At 37.0% G+C, this 23,787-nt stretch overlaps 1 protein-coding gene across 3 annotated transcripts in view; it reads right to left on the bottom strand.

Moving 5' to 3' along the window:
- Positions 1-574: 574 nt before the first annotated feature.
- The window catches only part of syne1a (spectrin repeat containing, nuclear envelope 1a), a 147,269-nt gene continuing 124,056 nt past the window's right edge, over positions 575-23,787 (bottom strand). For 2 of the 3 annotated variants that reach the window (XM_058755665.1, XM_058755667.1), the window contains 30 exons: positions 23,599-23,732; positions 23,324-23,507; positions 22,964-23,146; positions 22,055-22,201; positions 21,823-21,977; positions 21,572-21,719; positions 20,908-21,002; positions 20,594-20,828; positions 20,315-20,509; positions 18,560-18,685; positions 17,096-17,251; positions 16,369-16,527; positions 16,007-16,173; positions 11,588-11,750; positions 10,889-11,076; positions 9,906-10,056; positions 9,389-9,571; positions 8,853-8,990; positions 8,249-8,440; positions 7,847-8,147; positions 7,659-7,727; positions 6,403-6,506; positions 6,184-6,310; positions 5,887-6,098; positions 4,643-4,843; positions 4,056-4,184; positions 3,516-3,728; positions 3,279-3,371; positions 2,686-2,744; positions 575-1,492 (listed from right to left, as the gene is read on the bottom strand). In XM_058755665.1, the coding sequence (XP_058611648.1) occupies positions 1,231-1,492; positions 2,686-2,744; positions 3,279-3,371; positions 3,516-3,728; positions 4,056-4,184; positions 4,643-4,843; positions 5,887-6,098; positions 6,184-6,310; positions 6,403-6,506; positions 7,659-7,727; positions 7,847-8,147; positions 8,249-8,440; positions 8,853-8,990; positions 9,389-9,571; positions 9,906-10,056; positions 10,889-11,076; positions 11,588-11,750; positions 16,007-16,173; positions 16,369-16,527; positions 17,096-17,251; positions 18,560-18,685; positions 20,315-20,509; positions 20,594-20,828; positions 20,908-21,002; positions 21,572-21,719; positions 21,823-21,977; positions 22,055-22,201; positions 22,964-23,146; positions 23,324-23,507; positions 23,599-23,732 (4,869 nt within the window). In that variant the 3' untranslated portion in view covers positions 575-1,230. The remainder of the gene's footprint in view (positions 1,493-2,685; positions 2,745-3,278; positions 3,372-3,515; positions 3,729-4,055; positions 4,185-4,642; positions 4,844-5,886; positions 6,099-6,183; positions 6,311-6,402; positions 6,507-7,658; positions 7,728-7,846; positions 8,148-8,248; positions 8,441-8,852; positions 8,991-9,388; positions 9,572-9,905; positions 10,057-10,888; positions 11,077-11,587; positions 11,751-16,006; positions 16,174-16,368; positions 16,528-17,095; positions 17,252-18,559; positions 18,686-20,314; positions 20,510-20,593; positions 20,829-20,907; positions 21,003-21,571; positions 21,720-21,822; positions 21,978-22,054; positions 22,202-22,963; positions 23,147-23,323; positions 23,508-23,598; positions 23,733-23,787) is intronic. The other variant, XM_058755666.1, reaches the window with a different exon arrangement.

Here is a 23,787-nt window from a genome sequence, read left to right as displayed (position 1 = left end):
ATATATTCTCGCAATCAGCGATGTACTTATCAATAAAAATTCTATTGTTCTATTTTTAATATGTTAAATAAGTAATTTTAACTCAAATTGGGGGGGATATGCTCACTGATTATTGGTGACATAAGTGGCATCTTTGCTTATTGGTTGGTTAATATGACAAAAATGTTGCATCCTATTTTTGCTGTGTTAAAGTGCTGTAATTGTAATTGGTTTTATGGCAATGTTAAGTGACATGTAAATGCTGATTTTTATAAGCATTGTGAAGGCTTGAAATGAATAACGGCCTATAACCACTGGTACACATTCAATGCAAGAACTGACACTGACTGCCTCACACTAGATTGCCAGATTTTTCCTCAAATCTGTGAATGTGTTTGCTCATAGTTCAGTAGACTTGTACATTTATCAGCTATTACATTTGATACTTGAATGTTATGATTTGCACAGTATCAGTACCTAAATTTGAAAATGTTAATTTGTTTGACTTAATTATAAAGGACAGTTTTTAAAAAAAAGTCACTTTAAAATGATACTTTTAACTAAACATAATGGGCAGACTAGCTGTATTTATATATATATTAAATGAAAAGATGTGTCTTTATTGTCAGCATTAGCAAACTGTACATACATAAATAGGCATAGACATTGTAATCATAATGTTTTTGTCACACTGTCATAACACACAAATTAAGATACAGTAAGTAGATAACGGTAATAAAAAGCACGCGTCTCTCATAGAGCTACATCAGTGACTGTTTTACATTTCTGGACAAAAAAAAAGTAACTCCATGCCATGAAATAAAAATAAAATTTGAATTGCCATGCAAAATTTTATTTAAATAATATTCAAAATAACTTTTTTCTACAATTTTAAATAATAAAAAAATAAAAATAAAACACTTTCCTTAGCCTAAGCAAATAATTTTGGCCATTTTCTTGGACGGTATAAGTGCAGTACCTTATGCTTATGTCAGTGCTGTTAAGTACATAATTATATACGATTTCATAGTTTTTCCTCTGTTTCCTGGGGACAGAAACGGTTAATCAGTTTGGCTGTCCAACACTAGTCTACATTGCGATGAGTTCAATAGTACACTGTTTAGTGAAAATGAAATTAGCAGCAGTAACTGTACAGGAACAGGAACAATCAGCTTTGGCTAACACTAGTCCATTCTGTGTCCTGCAGTGTAATATGAAGCAGATGAAGGCATTAGTAAAGTCTCCTCCCGCTCATACAGGCGGTGGGCCGTTGGTGTAGCGGAGCATGGGATGAAAAGACCGGGCAAAATTGTTTGCGTGGGCACAACTGTAATCCTGCTCAGTCATGGGCACCAGACAGGTCAGGCCCACTATGAGCAGCAGTAGGAGCTGCAGTGGCAGAGCCGCCCGGAGCACTCGCAGCAGAAAGGGCTGGCAGCGAGCCACAGCAGCGCCACCTTGTGACGCGGAGGAACCAGAGCGAGACGAAACGCAGCCAGAACCGCTGGGCAACCTACAAAACATCATAACAAAACATCAGAACGAACGGATAAACGATAATGACACACACAGAAATGTTGCGAGTAGCACAGAACTTCTACTATACAGTTTATCATGCGAGGGTATCCTTTTAAATCAGTGCTGTTATCGTTAACTAAAACTATTCAAAACTGTTGTTGTGAAATAAAAGTAAGAAAATTTGAAATATTGCTTTGGCAACTAACTAAAATAAGTTTAAGTTAATGTACTAAAATAACTAAAAACTAAAGCTATATAGAAATAATGATGTAAACAGACTAAAAATACTAAAATATTAAAAAAGCTATTCCAGAATATAATATAATATACTTTTCTCAACCCAAGGACACTTGCACTGACAACTCAATTCCCATCCACCTTAAAAAAAAGTTTTTGGTATTTGCATATATTGATAAAATTAGTCACTTACTGATAGATGTCCATGTTTTATGGACAAACTGCACACATAAATATTTTGTTTTTGGACAGATTTCACTTCCATCAAAGACAGTTCCATATTTTGTAATACTTCATAATATATTTCATTAAGAAGTCACAACAAACATGATATAATGCTTAACAAATCAGCAGTTCATGTGCATCTAAATATGAAAATATGAAGTTTCACAGCATTTCTATCTATTTATTATAAATTGAACAATACTTTGTTAAGCATTACATACATGTTATGCTTGTTAATGTTGTTAATGAAAGGTATTAGAAAGTTTTACACAATATGGCTGCTTTTCTGTATTTTCGCTAATTTTGCTATAAGGCAGAGATGAGTGTGAGAGCATCACAATGAATTGTTTGCACAAACCAAAATATAAAACTGCAAAAAACAATGAAAGCAACCAAAAATTACATGGTCTGGAAAATGACTAATAAATTTCAGTATTTTCACATGGCATCAAGAATGGAGAAATATGATGGACGCATCAGGATTTTGAACATAGTTCAAAGGACACAAAGTTACATTGTTAGACTCAATATTATGTTCTTGGGGGAAAATAACACATAAGATTACTAAGAATCCTTGACTAGGAAACTAAACAAATTAATTTCCTAAAACTCGAGTGGACTCCCTCCGCAGAGGCTCTGGCCTCTGATCTGAATGCTTCTGATGGTATGGATCTGGAATGAGTTCCATCATCCCCCCCTGCATTCTAAAGCGCGAGAGACAGGTACCTGTGACGTGGAAGTCTGGCTGAGGATCCTGGTTCTGACACACTACAATTGCCTCGTAGCTGTTGTGCAATGAGCAAAAGGAAGGGAGGGGTAAAAGAAAGAAAGAATGTTTCAGTCCAGCAAATAAAGACAAAGCTTGTGGTGACAAGCAGAGACACATAGCCAGGCCATCAGTATAATCACAAACCAGTAACAACAAAACAAAAGGCAGCAGCAAAATAGGTGGCAATGACAAAAAAATAAAAATCTTGCAAGGTGCAAGAAACCTGGCTTTCCACACAGATACCTTCAAACAAATCCACAAAAATTGAGCATGGATCGATTTAATTTAAAAGCATGTCTGAAAAGTAAAGCCAGTGTTTCTTGTATAAATTTCATAAGAAGTAAAGCACTTCCACAAACCAACATATTTACAGGGGGATGAGGAAGTGAGCAAATATTCCAGGGGATTTTGTCAGTGAGGAATATTAAATTGGAACCAACATTTCAAAAAATATTCCCCTGTTATAAGCTCAACCGCCTCACTTTAGCAGGACAGTGACTTTCATGGCATGCCCGAAACAATATCAAAAAAGGAAGAGGAGATGCATTACCGATTGTCGTTTAGTGGAAACGCTGACCTCTGAAACAGGACTGACTGATCCAGAAGTATCTGCGTCATCCGTAACAGACCAGAGGGACGCATCCTGTGAGTTGGGTGAAGATCTGAGATTTAGCTTTGAGATGGATGGATATTTTGGACAATGTCTAATGTTGCTTTTTTATCTGTTAAAACTGAACAAATGGCCGGTAAAGAAATGAATAAATAATGGATGTGCTTGTAGACTGACCTGTCTGTTCCCAGAAGCCTGGAGCTCTTTTTCTAGCAGTTCCAGGTCGGTGGCCACAGCTTTCAGGAGCAGGCGCAGACGGTTCCCGATGACATGCACCCTCTCCTGGGCCTCCAGACACTCGCTGCCATGTGACTGCACCAGCAGCTGCCCTGAGAGCTCCTGCAAACTGTCCACCTTCTGCTCAGTCTCCAACAGCTCCCGCTGGATTTGCTGCAGGCAAATGTGTGTCAATATAGATTCACTTGGTAAAATGAACCATTTGTTTCTAATACATTTTAAAACCATTTTGACAATGGACGAACTCAAATTTCCTTAATGGAATGCTGGGTTAAAGTACAGTAGATGGCAAAAAAAGCAAGTGAACACTGTCCAACCAGACATACTGTTTTTTTTTTTAAATAGATTTTACAACATACAATGATGCTGGTTGCTCTATTCTTCATCTCTGATTCTGCATACAGTATAGGGTGAGCAGGAGGCAAAATATGTATTCAGCCCATATCCATCCATACCAAAAAGCAGTGACTTCACAGGTACCTTTAGTGCTCTGTAATGAGCTTGAAGTGTATGCCGATCTAGCCCCGATGCAATTGGGATAATCTCATTTCTCCGACGGTCGATGTTTTCCAGCCAGAGAAGAAGACCATGACTCAGCTCATGAAACTCCTGTAGAAAAAAGCAAAAGTTTGAGAGAATGACAGTATCTGCCTCTGTGCGTTTAATTTAATCACAATACCATTCAAAAGTTTGGAATTGGGAAGTTTTTGTCATGTTTTTGAAAGAAGTCTCAAGTATTTACTTGATCAAAATATTTTGAAAAATTTTAAATAACGGTTTTCTATTATAATATATTGTAAAATGGAATTTACTCCTGCGATGGCAAAGCTGAATTTTCAGCAGCCATTACTCAAGTCAAGTGTTTTTCAAATTGTTGAAAACTGCTGCTTACTACTTTTCTGGAAACAGATTCTTTTATGAATATAAAGTTTAAAAAACAGCATTTATTTGAAATAGAAGTTTGTTGGAACATTACAAATGTCTTTGTCACTTTTGATCAATACAATGCATCCTTGCTAAATAAAAATATTAATTGTCATAGATGTAGGTGATGTCTGTGTATGTACCTGACACTGCATCAGAGCATCTTGAAGTGCTGTTCTCCAATCCTTAAGTGATTTTCCCAGTCGATCCCAGCGTGTGTTCATCTGCTTCAGTTTCGCATTGAGAACCTGGCTCTCCTCTGAGTCTGACTGGAGTAGTGTAACACTATTTAAGTTGATGGACAGTACTTTGGACTTATGGGAATCCATTGCCTTCTGTAACTCCTGTTGAGTCACAAGAGCGAAGCTTTTGTTAGAAATTTGTGTGTTGGTTTTAGAGACTGCATTGTGTTACCTAGAAATGATGTGTAGTTAGGTGCAAATGAATCTCATTTTGATTCATCTCTGTTGTTAAATTGCTCTGAAGGGAAGGTTCACTTGCAGCCTTTGGACTATATACACATCTGTTTTAGTTTGTGTGCAAGTAAAAATAACTGGTGAAATCGGATGCCCTCAGATTTTAACTCTGTATGTGGGTCAGCGGGATGCTGTGGATTTCCTCTGGTTTATTTCTGTTGCTGACATCCTGCCTGATTTGAAATGTCAGTTTTACAGTGTAGACGTCTAACCCACATATGGAGCTGCCAGCGCCAAATGTATCTGTTTACAGCTTGGGCATGGTTAACTATTATATTTACAGTAATATGAAATAGTACGTCTGTACTTTTAGCAATAAAGCAAAGAGAGGAAATCAAATTTTCAATAAGTTTTTGGGGATTTCAGGTAACATGAGCACAATGACTCGCCAGAAATTTAGAAAAGTTTGACTGTATGCCAATGAGTAAGGCTAATTCACTTATCGGTCCTATTGGTTTTTCTAATAGGCTTTTAGAATAGCAGTTCTTTATGTTGTAGAACGGGAAAGTCCATGTAAGTAGTGTTAACCACAGACCTTAAATCGTAAACTGCTTTTTTTCTTTTTTTTTAAAAAACCCATTAGCTATTCCAGAGGGAATCCATAGCAAAATAGCCTTCGGGTTGGTTCATGACTAAACAGCCTGATTAGACGTGTAACAAGGTCATGTGACAATAATGTTGTTGGTTATGTTGAAATGGTTCAAATATTTTAATTCTCCTCTGGGTTTTAGGACTACAAACAGAACAGCTCTGTAAATCTCAATTGTGATGATTTTCAAAAGCTATGGCCAGTTGTGCAGCCCATCAACAGCATTAATAGAGAAACACTTACTAAATCACTCAGCAAATATGCACAAACACAAATTCACATGTACAAATATATTACTGTAAACCAAGTAGGCAACACAAACCTTGAGTTTTCTAATTCTCTGCTCAATAGTGTGTATATCTGCACTAAGATTTTCCCCTCTTAGTTCTTCTAACTCCACCTCAGCCTGGCCGAGCCACGCCTCCATGGCATTCAGGTCAGAGGTCATCTTTTGCAATAGCACCAGGTCTTCTCTCTCTTTGTGATCTGAATCAGCAGACTGGGCCTGGATCAGCTCCCAACGCTCAATGACACCTGAAATATGACAATTACCATAATAGCATCGAATTCAAATATACACATGTACTCAGCAGTCGCAGTGTTTCAGTGCTGGACTAACCTGTGCTCTGTGTCTCTGTGTTATCAGGGTTGCTCAGGCCTGACAGGTTGTCCTCTTCCTCCTCCAGCTCCCCCTCAACCCTCCTGACCGCTTTCAGACTGCCACGGCAATCATCCATTAGCCTCATCTGTGCAGAGCAAACAAACTAATCAAACTTACTGCCAACATACTGCCACTCCAGACTAAACTAACTGAGCGGCACACTGAATCTGTACTCACATAGCCCATGTAAGAGGTGTCGTGGCCACCCATAGTGCCATCTGTCTCCTGGAGGCTGTAGCGGCTGGTGTCCATCATATTGTCTAATAATCGAACTGCTTCACCTGCAGGAATTCATGTAAAGATTAACGTGGGATGTCACATGACCGCCTTTAAAATAAGGATCATTCTGACATATAGTCATTCTTTGATCACATTGTGAGTGTATTAGGAGTTTTGTAAAGCTTTAAAACATGTTAAGTTTTAATCACGCTATTCGTTGAAAATGGAATGTGAATATTATACATTATTTGTTTTATATGCAACATATTTTCAGTTATAACAATGAATTATAAAATATCAAAAGTATCAATGTCAGTGTTGACTGTTACATGTTGGAATGAATAGGCGCTTGTAAAACCATGCAGTGGTCTTGTGGCATGCATGTGGTTCCAACAATAGAAGTTACATCACCTTATATATTTTTTGTAATAAATAAATACTTCTATTCAGCAAGGTGCATTAATTTGATGAAAAGTGACAGTGAAAACATTTAAAATTTGACAAAAGATATCTGAAAATGCTGTTCTTTCTAACCATCTATTCATCAAAGAATTCTGAAAAAAGTATTTCGGTTTCCATTAAAATATTAAGAAGCACAACCTGTTTCAACACTGATAATAAATGTTTCTTAGGAATCAAATCAGCATTTAGAATGATTTCTGAAGAATCATGTGACACTGAGGACTGGAGTAATGATGCTGACAATTCAGTTTTGCCATTAAAGTAATAAATTACATCTTAAAATAAATTAAAATAGAAAACAGTTATTTTAAATTGCAATGTTTCACAATATTACTGTATTTTCGATTAAATAAATGCATCCTTGGCGAGCACAAGAAATTTTAAGAGACTTAAATAGATCTAAAAAAATCTTTGGGTTTTAGCTCCTCTACTGAAGTTGTTGAAGTCAATACAATATCTCATGAACTATTTCCACTGGACTACACTTGGAATCTCTTGTTTTTCTCATCAAATTCTTAACTCAATTCTCTTTTGGTTTATTTTCATGAAGGTGCTTTAAAAATTCTTTTAAAAACATTTTTCTCATCGAATGCCGATTAGTATCGTTTGATTTTAGAAAGATTTTAAAGTTGGAAAACGCAATAGACCAGATCTGTCAGAATTTTTGCAATGCATTTTTTTAGAATTCATGCAATACGATAGCATGCAGTGTAGTTTAGAATTAATTTAGCATGCCATAACTTATTGCCTACCAGAGGAGGACCTCAATGTGTTTTCTGTTAATTTTATATAAGCTTCAGGGCTCTCAGGAATCACTACGTCTGTTGAAAAAGAGATACACAACAAAAAATACCAACAGTTTACAGAGAAGACCTGGTCAGCGTGGTGGACACTCAGGTGGAGCATTATCTCATGAACATCCTTCTGGTCAAACACTCACCTGTAAGTGCTGCAGTGGCCAAACACAGTAACTCCTCATCCTCATCTTTTTGTCTGCCCCGTTGTGCAGACATAGTATGGCCCATGGGGTCCAGGTCATAGTCGTGGTCCCATTCCAGAGGGATGGAGTCTACACTGGCAGGGGTGTCCCGGCCCGAGCCGTTTGTGCGAATAGGAGCAGTGCCAGCCGAAGGTGGTCTGCTAGATGTCTGGGACATGGCACCATCCTCACCCCACTGAAGATCTGAGAGGTCACCTGACTCGAATTCACGATCTGAGCCTTCACATTCATCATCGGTTAGCTGCGAGTGAGAGGCAGCATAAAGGTGAGAGCCACCTTTACATAGGCAAAGCAAAAGCTGAGACAAACAAGAGTGCATGCATGTCTGAAGTTGTGTCTTACCGGCAGGCGCGTGAGTTTCCGGTAGTAGCGCTCCACCCGACCAAACACCTCCCTACAGTATCTCTGCAGCTCATCCAGCTCCTCCTCTATGACAGCAGCATCCAGAGGCTCACTCTTCTCCATCAGCACCTCCCCCTGCCCAAACACACTCTCCATCTTCCCCATGTTCAGACTGATCTCCTGCTGGAACGCCTGCGAAGCACAAGTGTTCACAAGTAAAGTGACAAGTAATTTTGAATAAAATTTAAAAGTAAATGTTCTACAGAACAAGTAAAAATGATTCTTCTTGAGCGTTTCATAGGTCTAAAATACATATCATGCATGTTAGTGAATTGTCAATGTATAAAACTACATTTATTTTTTGGCTATAATGAATATTCAAATTTACACTCAAATATACTCAAACATTTGCCTGTCTGGTTTAAGAACATGCATTTTTGTGCAATTATTTTGACTGGACAGTATAAGGACAGACAGGAAATAATGGATTAGGACTGGGACTCAAACTCAAGTCACCCCGAAGCACTGCTCTGCCATATGTTGGAGTGCTGTTCATATTTTTTTTTAAATGTAAATTGTTCATGTATGCTCACACAGCCATTACCTTTAGTTGTTTGATCTTGGCCTGAACATCACACTCTGAGAAATGCTCAATGTTGGTGAGCTGCAGGTCCATCTCAGTCAGCCATACCAGAATACCATCTCGGGCTGTTTCAAACTCTTCTCGCTGACCAATGAAATGCTACAGGACAAAAGAAGAACAAGTCAATCATGCTGCTTCTGTACGTAGTTTAGGTTCTGCATCAACAATGATTCCTACAGAGGTTCCGAATATATAAGTATAAACACAGTAAGTTATTACTTCAGACTTCAGTGTCACTTGATTCTTCAGAAATCATTCTAATATGCTGTTTTGGTTAATTTCCTATTATTTCAAAGTTGAAAATATTTGTGCTGCTTAATATTTTTGAGAAATTCTTGAATGAATAGTTGGTTTGAAAGAGCAGCATTTATTTGAAATAGAAATATTTTGTAACTTAATAAATGTCTTTACTGTCACTTAATGAATTTAATGTGTCCATGCTGAATAGTTAAAAAAAAAAAAAACGGTAGTGTATATGATATAACTGATAATATCACCTTGAGTCTGCGCAAGATGGCAGCTACTCTCCTCTGTAGTACATCCCAGCGTCGGTTCCCATCATGCACCATCTGTCGTAGATGGCAGGATGAGTCTGTGCGGTTCTCACGTGCCAGCCTTCGATATTGCTTATTGATCAGCTCCAGCTGGGTCAGACACTCCTGTACCTGCCTCTGAAATGCCTGTGATTCAAATAACACCATTACACTGTGCAAACAAAATATTAAATTCACACACATAACTGGAAAACCTGAAAACAACCTAAAAAAAATCATGATTTAGCATTTATTGTAGTCATCAACGACACTTTACAAATGATAAAAGACAGAAGGTTGAAGTAGACTGCACTGTCGCCATTGGATGCCAGCAGTGTCCTTTTTTCCTGCAACAGTATTCTTGTTACTTATCTTACTTACTTACTTTGTTACTTGTCTTTTTGTATTCAGGCCCTATTCACAATTATCCTCTTGACTCACTACCTCAACCTTATTAACCCTCTCTGTGAAATCTGAGTACCTCAAACTTCTTGAGCTCCTCTTTAGCGATGGTATACAGCACTCCAGAGGAGTTGGGCAGAGCTGCTGTCCTCTCTGACACTTTTAGCCACTCTTCAAAACGGGAGTAATCATCCAGAAACTTCTGCCACAACCTCCACGTCTCCTCAATCCTGCAAAAACACATACAGTGAGTTTCAAACACATACATAGTCCAGTATATCTACTTGGAAATATAATTGTACAATATCATTCAGGGGGCTTACTAAAAATACTTTATTTAAAAAAGACAGCTGTTAAACAGTTCATCATGTGCTGAAGTCAACTCTGATTTCACCTGTATACACCGAGTCAGCTGGCATGACACTTGCTCTCACACCTGTTCCTCTGGTGGCCTGATTCGACTAAATAGCTCATTTTCAGCTCACAAATACATTTTTCTTACCTTTACAGAATTCAATTCGTGAACTGCAGTCTTCATTAGTATATACTGTTCAAATTTTTTTTAAAAACACTTTATTTTAGGGTCTCTTAACTAGTTGCTAATTAGCATGCATAATAATAGAATATTAGCCATTTATTAGTAGTAATTAAGCACATATTAATGCCATTCTACATGACCTTATTCTCCATACCTAAACCTACCCAACACCTAAACTTAACAACTACTGCACTAACTATTAATAAGCAGCAAATTAGGAGTTTATTGAGGGAAAAGTCATAGTTAATGGTTAAAAAGTGTTCCCTATTCTAAAGTGTTACCGAAGTTTCTTATGATGCAAAGCTGCATTTATTCCTGTGATGCCAAAGCTGATTTGGTGCTTATTATTAATGTTGAAAACGGTTGTCACATTTGATCACTTTAAAGTATCCTTGCTGAAAAAACTATTTTCTTTCTAAAAAACCTTACTGAACCCAAAACTTTTAAACGTTAATGTACTTTTACACAAAAACCAATGAGTATATTTTCTAGTGCATCAATTTACTTATGAATCACACACTCACTTAAGCCTCCTCTCCATGGCAATAGCACAGATGTTTCTCCAGCGACGATCGAGGCCGCGTGTGGCCTGCTGGATGGATTCACACTCGGTCTCTGTGGCACAGGCGTCACAGTCATGCAGCAGCACCTCACACAGGTTCAGCACTGACGCCACACCTGTGCTGTGCTTCTCAATGTCGCGCTGCAGATCCTGCACAGAGATAGTAGACTTCAGCTGAGCTTCTCACGACATCTGACATTTTAATCATCTTGGCTGTTTCTATTTCATTTCAGTTTATTAGGCAGAGGAGCTTGTGGTCATGCATTTCTCTATAAATGTGTTTCATCTTGTTGCATTATCAGTTCTAAAAATGTTTGCCTAACATTGATTCTTTACAATAATAATTTGTCTCTGATGCAGAAAGAGGCTGATATGTGCTGGCTGGTGCTGGCTAAAGTAAGGACACGTTGTGATACTGAAACAGTAAGTAGGTCATCGACTGAGCCAGATGAAGTCAAGTTCTTATTTTGACTTTTCAGCAGGGCTCTCAGGATTAAACTCTCTGAATTACTTTTTAATACTAGTTTTCAATATATACTAAGAAATGTTTGTGTTTGTACAAAATTACATGTTTATTGAGCTTTCATAAGACTTACTATACTGACAGACTTTTATGTGACCATATGTAAATTCATGTCTTTTCTGTGTGTTTGTGGGTTACCTGTTGCTGGTTGAGTTTTCTTTGGATCTCATGTGCGTCACATGTTTCATAGACGATGGGTCGTGAGAGTTCAGTCTCGACGTGAGCCAGCCAGGAGCGCAAACTGCTCATGTTCTTATCTAGCTGCTGCACGGCCACCAGTGTCTCCCGCAACTTCTTTACCCTACAGACCCCAGAGGCAGAGTACAGAGATTGTATTAACATCACATACTGCGAAAAGTGTAATTAATCTGCAAGTGTAATTAGGCTATATGAACCAGGACTGTGCAGTGCAAACATCTTAATGTTTAGTCAAAGCAACTTGAGATCAGAATGAAATTTGCTTTTCAAGAATAAGAAATTTTGGGATGTACACTCCTTATTAATTTTCTTTTGTGAACTAGGACTTTTATACTATTGATGTCTTTCGATAAGATAGCATTTTAATTTAGACGTAGCCCAAAACAAAGACAAAACTACTTCTGATAGTTTATTATTATTTTAAAGAATAAATAAATAATCATTATTAATTAATAGTAATGTATATTATGTTAATATAATAGTATTATAATAGTTTTTAATTGTATTTATATTTGCCAACAATAAATTAATTCTGAATATCAGTTACTGGACATTTAAAGAAAAATAATTAGTATCGCAACAGTCATGAAAATACAAAATCAGTTCACCACTACTTTCATCACAGCATAATTAGCTAAAAATAATGCTTATACAATAATACTGCTTATAATAGCATAGCAACATGATTCTCTAGCATCTATTTAAATGTTTTCAGTGTAAATATAAACATACAGTTTACATATATACTATAAGTAAAGCATTTGCATTACATTGTCCAATTTCAATAGTAGATTTATGAAGTTACTTTGTCACTTGTTAACTGATGTACTGTAAGGTCAAGGTGTCTTGCATATATAACAATATAAGCAGAGGTAGAATGCAATCCAATGGTGTCAGAGTTTCCTAGAAATCCTGAATGTGCCTAAAAATATAGAATCACATGCTCAATGCAGTGCCACTAACACTCACTCACACACACATACCAGCATAGCATGTTTCAGCTGTGCCATCATTCCAGATCTAGATCTCAGAAAAATGTCTTATCTCAGACTGAATGTGAAGCAAAGAGCACAGATGCAGAGTGGACACGTTTCAACTTCTACTAACTTTGATTGAAACTTTGGTGTATGCTTTAGGCAGTTAGCCAAAACACAGACATTGTTTGACCTGGTGAGATAAAGCCCTCATGTAACCCTGGTATGTTAACAGTTCAGTGTGAATGTGCTTCAAGCTACATTCCTAAAGCACAAAGACACACTGAAACTGAACCCACCGCAACAGCAACAGAAGGTCAAAAAATACAACATGGTATAGCGTTTTCTCCATTTAACCAACTAAAACTTTCAGTGAAATTATTGGGCAATCACATATGTGAAGCAATGACAAGCTTCACTTAAGCATCTCAAAATACATATTTCACCCAAATAAACTAATAAACTACATTTCAGACACTTCGCCATGAGACGTGTCTAAGTATGAGAAAAATCACAATACATGGGAACTTCCTGCATTAAAATTAAATTGCATTACAAGAGAATCTGTAATATGTAAATGATAAGTGGATAAATGTTTTCCTGCCTGTTAATGTCGCAGTCACACTCTGGCAGATCTGAGTCCTTTCCAGGGCTTCCTGCCATGTTATCAGTGCCCATATCCAGCACCATTGGGCCTAATTTTCTCGATCAAGTGTCCCAGAAGAAAGAAAAACTTCCACCCTGTCAAAATTCCCCTTCTCTTTCGTCTGAACAACAAAGTGACCAGGCTTTCTCTAGTCCCCAGGTTAGTGTGTGGGGTGTCTAAGCATGTGTGTGTGTGTGTGTGTGTGTGTGTGTGTGAAGTGCAGGCATGAGCAGCTGGGAGTGACAAATACTGCTGTGGCTAAAATAAGATGACAGTCATTAGCATGTGCTGATCAGAGGACTGGAATGTGTGTGTCGGTCATTATTCATATAAACAAACACTGAAAAAATTATTTTTATTTTATTTTATTTTGATTAATTAAAATAAAAATAAAGAATATTAAGAGGAAAAACTAAGAAAATGGTAAACAATAGCAACATTTCTTTAGTTTTAAAGAAAAAAAGCTTAAAGCTTTTTAAAGTAGTCTATTATTGTTGATTTTTGTTAAATCAGTGTTCATACTCCACTGTCTTATTATTTACAGCGTTGTTCTAACCTTTGTTGAAACCAATTACCAAACCAAATTAGAAACCAATTACCAGTTCCAATTGAGTATTCAATATTAATTGTATTAATTTCAACTCATTTACTCACTCTACCAATTTAAAAGTAAACTAAACAAAAGGAAAATAAAGTAACAATGAAATTATCTTTGTGCAAGAGCAACATCAGTTGTTGCGGGGTGACCCCGAATAGTCGAAGATTCGATGCTTCGATAGGAGGAGGGTGCTCAATGTCTGATTTCACATTGAACTACCGGTTTTCTCCCAATAAGTTAATATACAGCTATTAAGATAATGCTGTAAATAAGAATCTGAAAAGAAAGAAGCTTTAAATAAATATTGTAACGTGCGTGAATAAATCCAACCACCCCTATAGATTTAAGTTTCACTTTCCATAATGCGTGACCGACAGAGGAGCATCTTGGCGGCATGGATTTAAAAAACTTAACAAGACTCAAACTGACACAGGCAGAGTGAAAAACTGGATTTTTTCGATCAGGTAGGGTACAAGTGATTTCAAAACATTTCAGCCGGTTTATATACAGTATATCGTGTAGCCTATGTATTATTTATCTCGTATAAGATGCATTCGGTTGAGTTACGCTGCAGTAAAGCGCTTGTAGTATACGGTGATTATCTCTTCAGCACGCAGCGCTGTACAAACAACAATGCAGAATATTAATATCTATAACTGGGACTGTCATATACATGACATTATAATGAGAACACTATTATGATAAAACGCTGTGAATTTTTAGAGTTTAGTTGCCGGTTTCTGCACATTGTTGCGTGAAGAATCCGCACAGATACATTCATGCATTTGGGCATTTTGTACAGATAGCCTATAAGTCGTATAATATTAACGTTATGTTGTATAAATAACGAAGCATATTCTATATGAGATAAATGATGAGTTGATTAAAAACCTGCTATCAAATGCTTCATTCTACTGGTCATCTTCAGCACGCGCAGCTCAAAACAGAAATGCAGAACATTAATAACTACTGTCATATACATAACGTTATAATGAGAGCACTGTTGTAAAAAATGTTGTGAATTTTAGGGTTTCGCTGTCGTTTAATTTTAACTATCTTTTAATCAAAACTTTAAATATTTTGTATCTGCGAGGCGTCCATTACATATTTTCCCTGTGTGTTAACGTCAGTAATTATGACTGTCAAATGTCTAACTTGACTCTTGGTAATGTATTTTGCCCCGCCCCCAAATATATGGTTCGACTATCAGTCGACTATCGGCAAGATTCGAAAATTCTTAGTCAAGGACACCCCTAGTTGTTGCACAGGTTATATTAAGAAAAATGTAAATTGCTAAATTAAAAATGACTAAATTAGAAATCCAAAATACTTCGGGAACAAATTTGTACCCAAAAGTGAGTTAAACTTTCTTTTAGAGATATCCTCATTAGTATAAATAGTATAAAAATAAAGTAAATAAGAGTTTTTTTATTTGTAAAAATGCAGTAAGTTTTCTGTTAGGGTTAGGTTATAGTATTTATGACTAACTGCATTTAAAAACAATATAAATTGGAATGCCATGCATTTAGAAAGGCAAGTAAATGTGTGTGAGAGAAAGGGTGTGTCAGTATTTGAAATATGTTTGCTTGTGAACAGTGTGGATACTTTTCCTTGAGCAAAATCTCTGCGGTTAGCTCTTTAATTTAATCGAAATAAAAGCAGGTCAATCTATTACACTTCGAGAAAACTCAAGACTGCAGCTGTCACACAGAGCTAATGAGCACATGAGTGAGAGTGCGAGAGAGAGGATGACACTCTCACACACTGGCCACAGTGAAATCAACACCACACATGTGAGAAGCTTTCAGTCCTGACTGCAGGCAACTCGACTTCACCAGTTATATCCAGAGACATCATGGTGTCATGTTTAAGATGCTGGTGCAAAATATTTCCTTTCCACCCACGGTCCATTAGCACAAGGAACATGCTCAATTCATGCCCCAATTTCTATAGATGACACTCTGCAAAAGAACTGACTGATCTTTCGAGAATTTAGTTTTTTATTTCTGAAATACAATATTCTTTTTTTAAAAATAATGGACTTTAGTTCTATAAAAGACACATAAAAGGCACGACTGTACATGTAAAACAGTTGTACAACAATAGGTACAACGCCATGCAATATCATTTGAAAGACTCACCTAGCTTCTATAAGGTCAAGCAGATGCTGCCAGCGTTCATTGACTTTGCTGAGTTTGTATTGGATTTCTGCAGCTTTGCTTTCATGGCTGGCCTGAGCCAATCTCTCCCCCATCTGTTCCAGCTGATGCTTGTTCTCCTTGGCCACTGAGATCTCTTCCTGATAGTCCTGATAACAAAGAGATTGCGTTTTTTTTAGCTGAATACAAGAATTTGGGTAGATTGTTTTTCACATATTCACTGAAATGAGCAATAATAAAAAAAAATGTTTTAGAGATACGTTTTAGAGTTCAATGGGATGATTATTTATCAATTTATTGATTTCATAAGAAACAAATATGTTGTGATTGTGTGTTAATTTCACCTTCCTGAGTTTCTCAATCATCTCCTCAATGGTGATGTCGCCGTTCTGTGAGACCTTGCTCTCCATTTGTGTCAGCCACTCACACAGCTCTTTGTTTTTCTCATTGAACACGGCCCACTCGTTCAGCCTCTCGCTCAATTGCTGCCTGCGCAGAGACAGCTACAGGGATGACAGACAATGATCAATTACTGAGTACAGAGTACGATTAAAAGAAGGATGTCACGGGCGATGAAAGAAGGTGCAAAAAGGTTGATGAGCAAAATGAGAAAATGAAGATGTCAGATGGACAGGTGATACTTTAGTGTCATGCACCTTCCTTCTTTCTCATGGTCCTTTCTTTACTAAGAGACATCAGGGATTAAGAGGCACATTATCATTGCAATCCTTTATATTATGTTGTCCAGAGCAAATAAGGAGCCATCAAGAACTTTGATTCAACAACAGCATTAATTCTCTGTAAGTTTTGTGAGCGAATGCAAAAATCAATCTTTATCTATTGAATTTAACTATTTTTTTTAAAGTTGCTCAAAATCCAAATCAGTGCATCCCTTTCATTATCTGACAATGAAAACTTGCAGTTTTTTTAATGTAATGTGCCTCCACATCTGAGCTTGTTCCTACTGCTTCTATCTCACAAAATGCCTGTGCTTATGGCAGACAGCTGTGCATAGAATGTGTTATGGTGTAAAACAAATGTAAAGGGACAGACTGATGTGTATGTTTGTACCTGGTGACAGGTCTCCTCCCACTGTCTCTGGAGTAATATAAGTCTCTCCTGTAGGACTGTGAGGTCATCAGCAGTGAGGCCGCTGGAGAGAGACTCCCTCAGAATACACAGGCCGGCCACATCATCAGCCCAGCCTTCAATACTGCTCTCCAATTCCTATCACACATACAAACATACATTTATGAACACATCAGAAATAAAATAAAATTTAAGATAAGATTTAAAAATAAAATACATAAAATTATATACAGTAAAATATAGTAAAAGTAAGTTCAAACTGTAACTGTTGAAAATAAAATTTCAGGACAAAGTTTTTGGATTTAAAATAAATAAATATACAAAAACATACAAAACCCCTGTAAAATATTAAAATAAAATAATTAAATTTCAATGGAGCTGAAATATTTTAAATTAAAGTTAAAATTGAATAATCTAAACTAGAGTTCAAAAGGTAAATATTGTAAACAAAATAAGTAAGAAAATAAAGAAAAAAAATTAAATTAAAAATTAAATAAAAAGGAAAAGTAAAATAATTATAATCTTAAAAATAAATTAATTTGTTTAAAAATAAAATAGATTCGGTCCTTAACCCTACCCCTACCAAGCCAAAATAAAATAATAAAATATTTACTAAGACTGCTGGTTACATTTATCTAAAACTGAAGAATATTGACTGCACATATTCTTCCCCTAACACACAGTAAAAACCAAAAGACCTTAATTGCATTTATATTGATATTTGTTGATATTCATATCTCTGCTAGCATTCACAGCAAGTTACACTGTATACTCCTAATATAGAGATGGTATGTGACTCACAGATAACAACGGTCAACAAGTAATTAAGCACACAATAAACGCATAAGTGATCTCTGTATCGAGAGATAATTTGAATAGAAACAAGCTGTATATATTTTGCTGTGTTTTGTTTTTTTTGGCTGCTGCGCAAGCACTTCTTATTAAAGCTCAGCGTCTCTGCTAACATGCATGGTTTAGCATGATTAGCATGCACCTCAACTTCCTTCCCTCAGGCAAAGTCAAAGAGACTCTTGCTGACAGTCCAGGTCACACAGTCCAGAGTAGGTTGATGTTACTTTCACACACTTTCTGCAATACTGCACACACTCTCTGCAACATCACGTGTGAAAAATCAACCCTCCTTTGCAGATAAAAAATTCAGCAGAGTGTCAGGGCATCACATACACACACACACACACACACACACACACATTCTGCAAGAAGCATGCAAGAGTATTAATAATGCAGTGGTTGACAGCAGCAGACTGCACAAACCAATCATTATCTGAACTGTCGAGATACTGTTGCTTTATCACTACAAATCTGGTCAGGAAATTGTGTTTAATACTTTAGCTCAAATAATAAGAAAGTTACTCAGATGTTGCTGAAGCAACGCGCATCTAAATGGTCATAGGACACAAGATGAGTCAGATTTTGTTTATGTACCTTGCAGCGAATCTGTTCTGTGTGCAGCTCCTCATGGTGGTCGGGTAAAGGCACAGAGAGCTTTTGCTTAAAGTCCCTCAGCTTCACGTGCGATGCAGCAATTCCTTTTTCACACTGATCCCAGTCCTGCACACATAGCCAGAAAAAAAAAAGTGAAATCATGAGAAAGAGCGAGCATGATAAATAAATGCTTATGCCAGTATAATCTGCACATTAAACACAATTATGTATCTTAGAAAAATTTACCTTAGCCATTTTTAAGCTTTAATGCAACATTCTTATTACAATACTTCAGGAAAAGTGAGAAAGAGATGTTCAGAGATCATCACATTTTTAATGAGGAACATAATAGAGAACGTCATATGTAACCAATTTTTTATTTAAACATGGGCAGAGCAAAGGGTCATGGTCCTGAGACACAAGAGAGACAGATAATCATGCAGAGATAAAGCAGTGAGGTACCTTCTATCATGTAATCCGAGAAAACAGGGATGTGGAAGAGAGAGGAAGAGAGAGAGACAGAGGCCGAAGGAAAGAGGAGCCATTTTCCTTTTGCAATCCAAAATTGTTGTCTGTGCCCCAGTGTGCTGCGTCAAAATGGAGCGTATGACTGGCTGTCCCTGCTGCCCTGTGTTGGCAGCGCAGCACCGCAGCACCGCTCGGACTCCCTCCCGCGTCCTGCCTCCTACAGTACTGAAGATACTTCTCTCGCCTTCAGTTCCCTCGCTGCCTCTTTCTCCCGTTCTCTCTCTTTCATCCCTCTCACACGCACTCACACATTCTCTCACTCTCGTTATGCTAGCTCGCCTCTATTTGCTCTGTAAGGTCAGATGCAAAGTCCTTTACTGTCTCTTTCTTTTAGGAAAAGAACTTTGAACATGAGATCCACTTATAGGTTTGAGAATGGTCGGTTCATATATAAATTTTTTTTTTTTTAAGTTTCTAGATTATTCAACAATTCAGCTTTGTTTCTGTATTTCTGATATTTGTAGTGCAAAATAGCTTTCAAAGTAATCCCTGATTTCACTAAAACAAAATAACCAAGAACATTTAAACAACAGAACAATCTGATCCTGAACATCTGTCTATAGACACACCCCATTAAAATCTATAGAAGATGTTGTACTATAAAAATCCTAAACTGTAACACATCGTACAAACAACCAGAAAACACTGCAACAAGTACATCTGCAACAATGAAACAGCACGTCATATATAAAAAGTAGGCTCCAAAAGTCTGAGACTACATTGAAAATGTTTTTTAAAACTAAAAACAAAAGCCTGAATATATATTTTTTTAGGATTTAAAATCAATTAATTTAAAATATTATAGGTTACTATTTATAGGTTGTTAATCAAATACAATAAAATTATTATATAAAATTTACACTCACATTGTTGTAATAATACAGTTAGTAACAAAAAATAAACTTCAATTAAATTAGTAAAAATACTTGCAAAATAGAAGCATTTTTACGAGTGGTCTCAAAATTTGATCCTATTATACATAATCATACATGTGCAAAAACCAACCAACTTACAGGAAAACACATTCATCTAAAAGAAATTACCCAACAAATGCAAATAATCAGCTGAAATGACTCAACAAAGATTTGCTACCATCTGGAAATAATGAACTTCCTCCAAACAGCAAAAGTCATGTAGTGCTTGTATTTTGTCAATGATACGAACTACTAAATCTAGCAAATAAGCAACCAGACAAACAGCAAGTGCACGCATTTACTCTTAACTCACCCTTAGCAAAGAGAGCAGTTCTTTCTTCCTCTCGTCGAGACGGATGTTGATGGTCCTCCAGCGCTCCTGCACATCAGTCAGTTCAGTGTGAAGCGAGGCCTCCGCTCTGGCATCAGCCCACAGGAGGAGTTGCCTCCCGGCCTCCACCGTGAGGATGTAGCTGCCCTGTTGCCTCTGGAGCACACGCTCCTTTAGCTGGGTGGAGAGAAGGGGACATCCAGGGTACTTCAGACTAATTGCAGGAAGCCATTATTTCTACTTTAATGTAAATATCTTTACCTGTATGTGGTCTAACATGCCACGGATCTGCTGTAGTGCTACTGTTGACCCTTGTTGTTGCTCCTCTGGTTCCATTGACACTTCTTGCAGCCAATGACGCAGTTTCTCTATCAGCTCTGTGTACCGCTGCCACTGCCGAACCAAACTGTCAATAATCCCCCGTCTTTGCTGGGCCCGCCTGACCACACCTTGCCACTGGTTACTAAGCAGTGCCAGTTTCAAGCCAAATTCATCCCTTTTGGCCGAGAGAAAAAAAAGAGAGTCACTACTAGTATGAATGAAAGAAGAAGAAGAAACAAGTAAACAAATGTTACCTGTCTTCCACTTGTCCCTGATTCAGGAGCTGATGTCCATCATTGATGATAGAGTATAGAATTTGTTGTCGGCTAAACATGTCTGCTTGGAATAGCTATCCACACACACACACAAAAAAAAGAGTAAAGCAGTTGTAAAAGTAGGTAATTAAACTATGACCCAATTTTGTTAATTTTTAAACTGAAAAATCTTATTAATATAGCCATCTTATGAAGGTTTCACCACAAATTTGCATTGAGTTTTGAAATAATAACTGAATATTGACACAGAAAAAATGCTTGGGACAAAATTGTCTTAATAAGAATAATAAATGTTTCTTGAGCAGCAAATCAGCATATTAAGAATGATTTCTGAAGGATCACGTAACACTGGAGCCTGGCGTATAATGGCTGCTGAAAATTCAGCTTTGCCATCACAGGAATAAATTACATTTTAAAATATATTAAAACAGAAAACAGTTATTTTAAATTGTAATAATGTTTCAAAATATTACAGTTTTACTGTATTTTTGATCAAATAAATGCAGCCTTGATGAGCATAAGAGACTTCTTTCAAAAACTTCTAGAAAATCTTGTTGACCCCAAACTTTTTGAATGGTAATGTAAATGCAGCTTTTCATTTGAGTTATAGTTATTCTAAAAAAGTATTTTTTTTAATCAGTACCTCATGCTCTCTCTGCTGGTCTAGCAGGCTCTGGTAGTTTCCAGAGATCTCAGCGGCCAGTTTCTCTTCTGTTTGGGTAAGGAAGGTCATCCAAGCATCACACTTCTCCAAGAAGGTCTGTCTTTGCAATACCAGGGCTTGCAGTTTACTGCACATACACAGAGATGCAGACAACAGAATATTACACACTTCTAGAGGAGAAAAATTGAAGAATTGAAAATCTACCATAGATCAACAGTAAACACACATACCTGAATCTCTCTATCGTGCGAGCAGAGTTAGACGACCAGCTCCTGTTTAGATTCTGCAGACGCTTGATTTCATTATCGTTGAGGGGAAGCTGATAACCCAACTCATTCAAACGTTCCAAATCAGGAGAAAGACTGCTCAGCTTTAACATTTGGGTCTACAGGCACACATACATATGAAAAAGTTCAGAAGTGTTTATACAACCCTATAATTTTACAGGAAAACAAATTTCACCTTAAGTTTTTCCATGTGTTCCTGCACAGATGAGATATCTGGAGAACCGATTGGGTCTGGTTCCTTCAGAACCTTCTCAGCTTCTTCTGACCAGTGGCTCAGAGAATGTAACTCCTTACTAAACCTCTCATAGTCCCTCATACCCACCTTGAGGACAGGAAAGAGAAAAAAAAACAACACATTTACACTTGACAAGCTTTACAGTCTGGCAGCTGTGAAAGTGACAAAATGATAGTCGCACATGAAAGAGTGTCAAAACTATGAAAGGATAGTGTGAAAATTATTTTATTAAAAACAATATATTTAATTTAAAATACATACTACCATTTGAAGGTTTGGGGTCAAGAAGATTTATTTATTTATTTTTGAAGGAAATAAATACTTTTATTTAGCAAGGAAGCATTAAATTGATCAAAAATAACAGTAAGGTTTAACATAATGTTACAAAAGATTTCTATTTTAAATAAATGCTGTTCTTTTGAATATTCTATTAATCTAAGAATCCTGAAATAAATTCTACTAAAATATTAAGTAGATAATAAAAATAAATGTTTCTTCAGCACTAAATCAGCATACAGTATAATAATGATTTCTAAAGGATCATATGATACTGAAGACTGGAGTAATGGCTAGTGAAAATTCAGTTTTACAATCACAGGAATAAATTATATTTTAAAATACATTAAAATAGATAACTTATTTTAAATTGTAAAAATTTTTCACAGTATTTCTGTTTCTACTGCATTTTTCAATCAATTTTGCATCCTTGGTGAGCATAAGGGATCCAAACATCAAATAATCTTACCCCAACTTTTTAACAGCAGTCTATATTTTATTAAAATAAATGTGTGAAAACTGTATAAATGTTCTGCGTCTGTGTGCACAAGGTAAAATCTGAATCATCTGAACCTCTAGCAGAGACTGCTGTCTTTGGAGGGTATGTCCAACTGTTGCTAATCGCTGAGAGAGTGACAGGTGGTCTGTATGGAAGGTTGTCATGGCAGAGGGGTCCACTTGTTGCCTCAGCTGCTCTGAAAACTCATCCAGCTGCTGCAGGACAGACTCTACGGATCCCTCAGTCGACATAAGGCCCTGCACAAATACCAGTTTTACAAAGAGGAATACTATGGCCCTTGCTAAAAGGCTTTCACAACAGCACACAGTTGTCAGAATTAGCAATAGCTTACATACTTTTGGGTCGCTAACATAATCCAAGCATGCAAACATTTAAAAGACTTCCAAACCCATCATGCATTGATAAATCCACACCTTCACTTCCTGTTCTGTGACGTCCCTGTGGGTGGTGCTCTTGAGCAGCTGTTCCACCTGATCCTCTAGTTTCTGGATGTTAGTGCTGCTCTGAGCATGAAGTGCTTTGTAATGCTGCCACAGTAGCAGCAGGCTCTTACTTCTCCTCAGCTGATCTGAGATCTGCTCCAGCAGCGTGTTCCACCTGACAGCAGATCAGTAGAAGATCAATGATTTCCTAAACACTTTGTACTGATCAGTGTCTTTATTAGTTACTAGAAGTTTCTGAAACTCACCTGAGATTTACATCACCCAGTGCTGTGTTGAGTGAATCGCTCACTGTGGGATGACAATCCCTCAGCAGCTGTTGCGTTATGGAGCCCAGTTTCCGTAAACTGCTCTCCTGTTTCTCCAACTCGTCTTGTAAACTCTGAGACGTACAAAAAACAGTGGTGATTATAGGTTCTTTCTCGATATAATGCTAA

Source organism: Onychostoma macrolepis, chromosome 20 (genome assembly GCF_012432095.1).
Source record: "Onychostoma macrolepis isolate SWU-2019 chromosome 20, ASM1243209v1, whole genome shotgun sequence".
Lineage (NCBI taxonomy): Eukaryota > Metazoa > Chordata > Actinopteri > Cypriniformes > Cyprinidae > Onychostoma > Onychostoma macrolepis.
The sequence above is the reverse complement of the archived record's forward strand: the minus strand, read 5'-3'. Positions and strand labels throughout refer to the sequence as shown.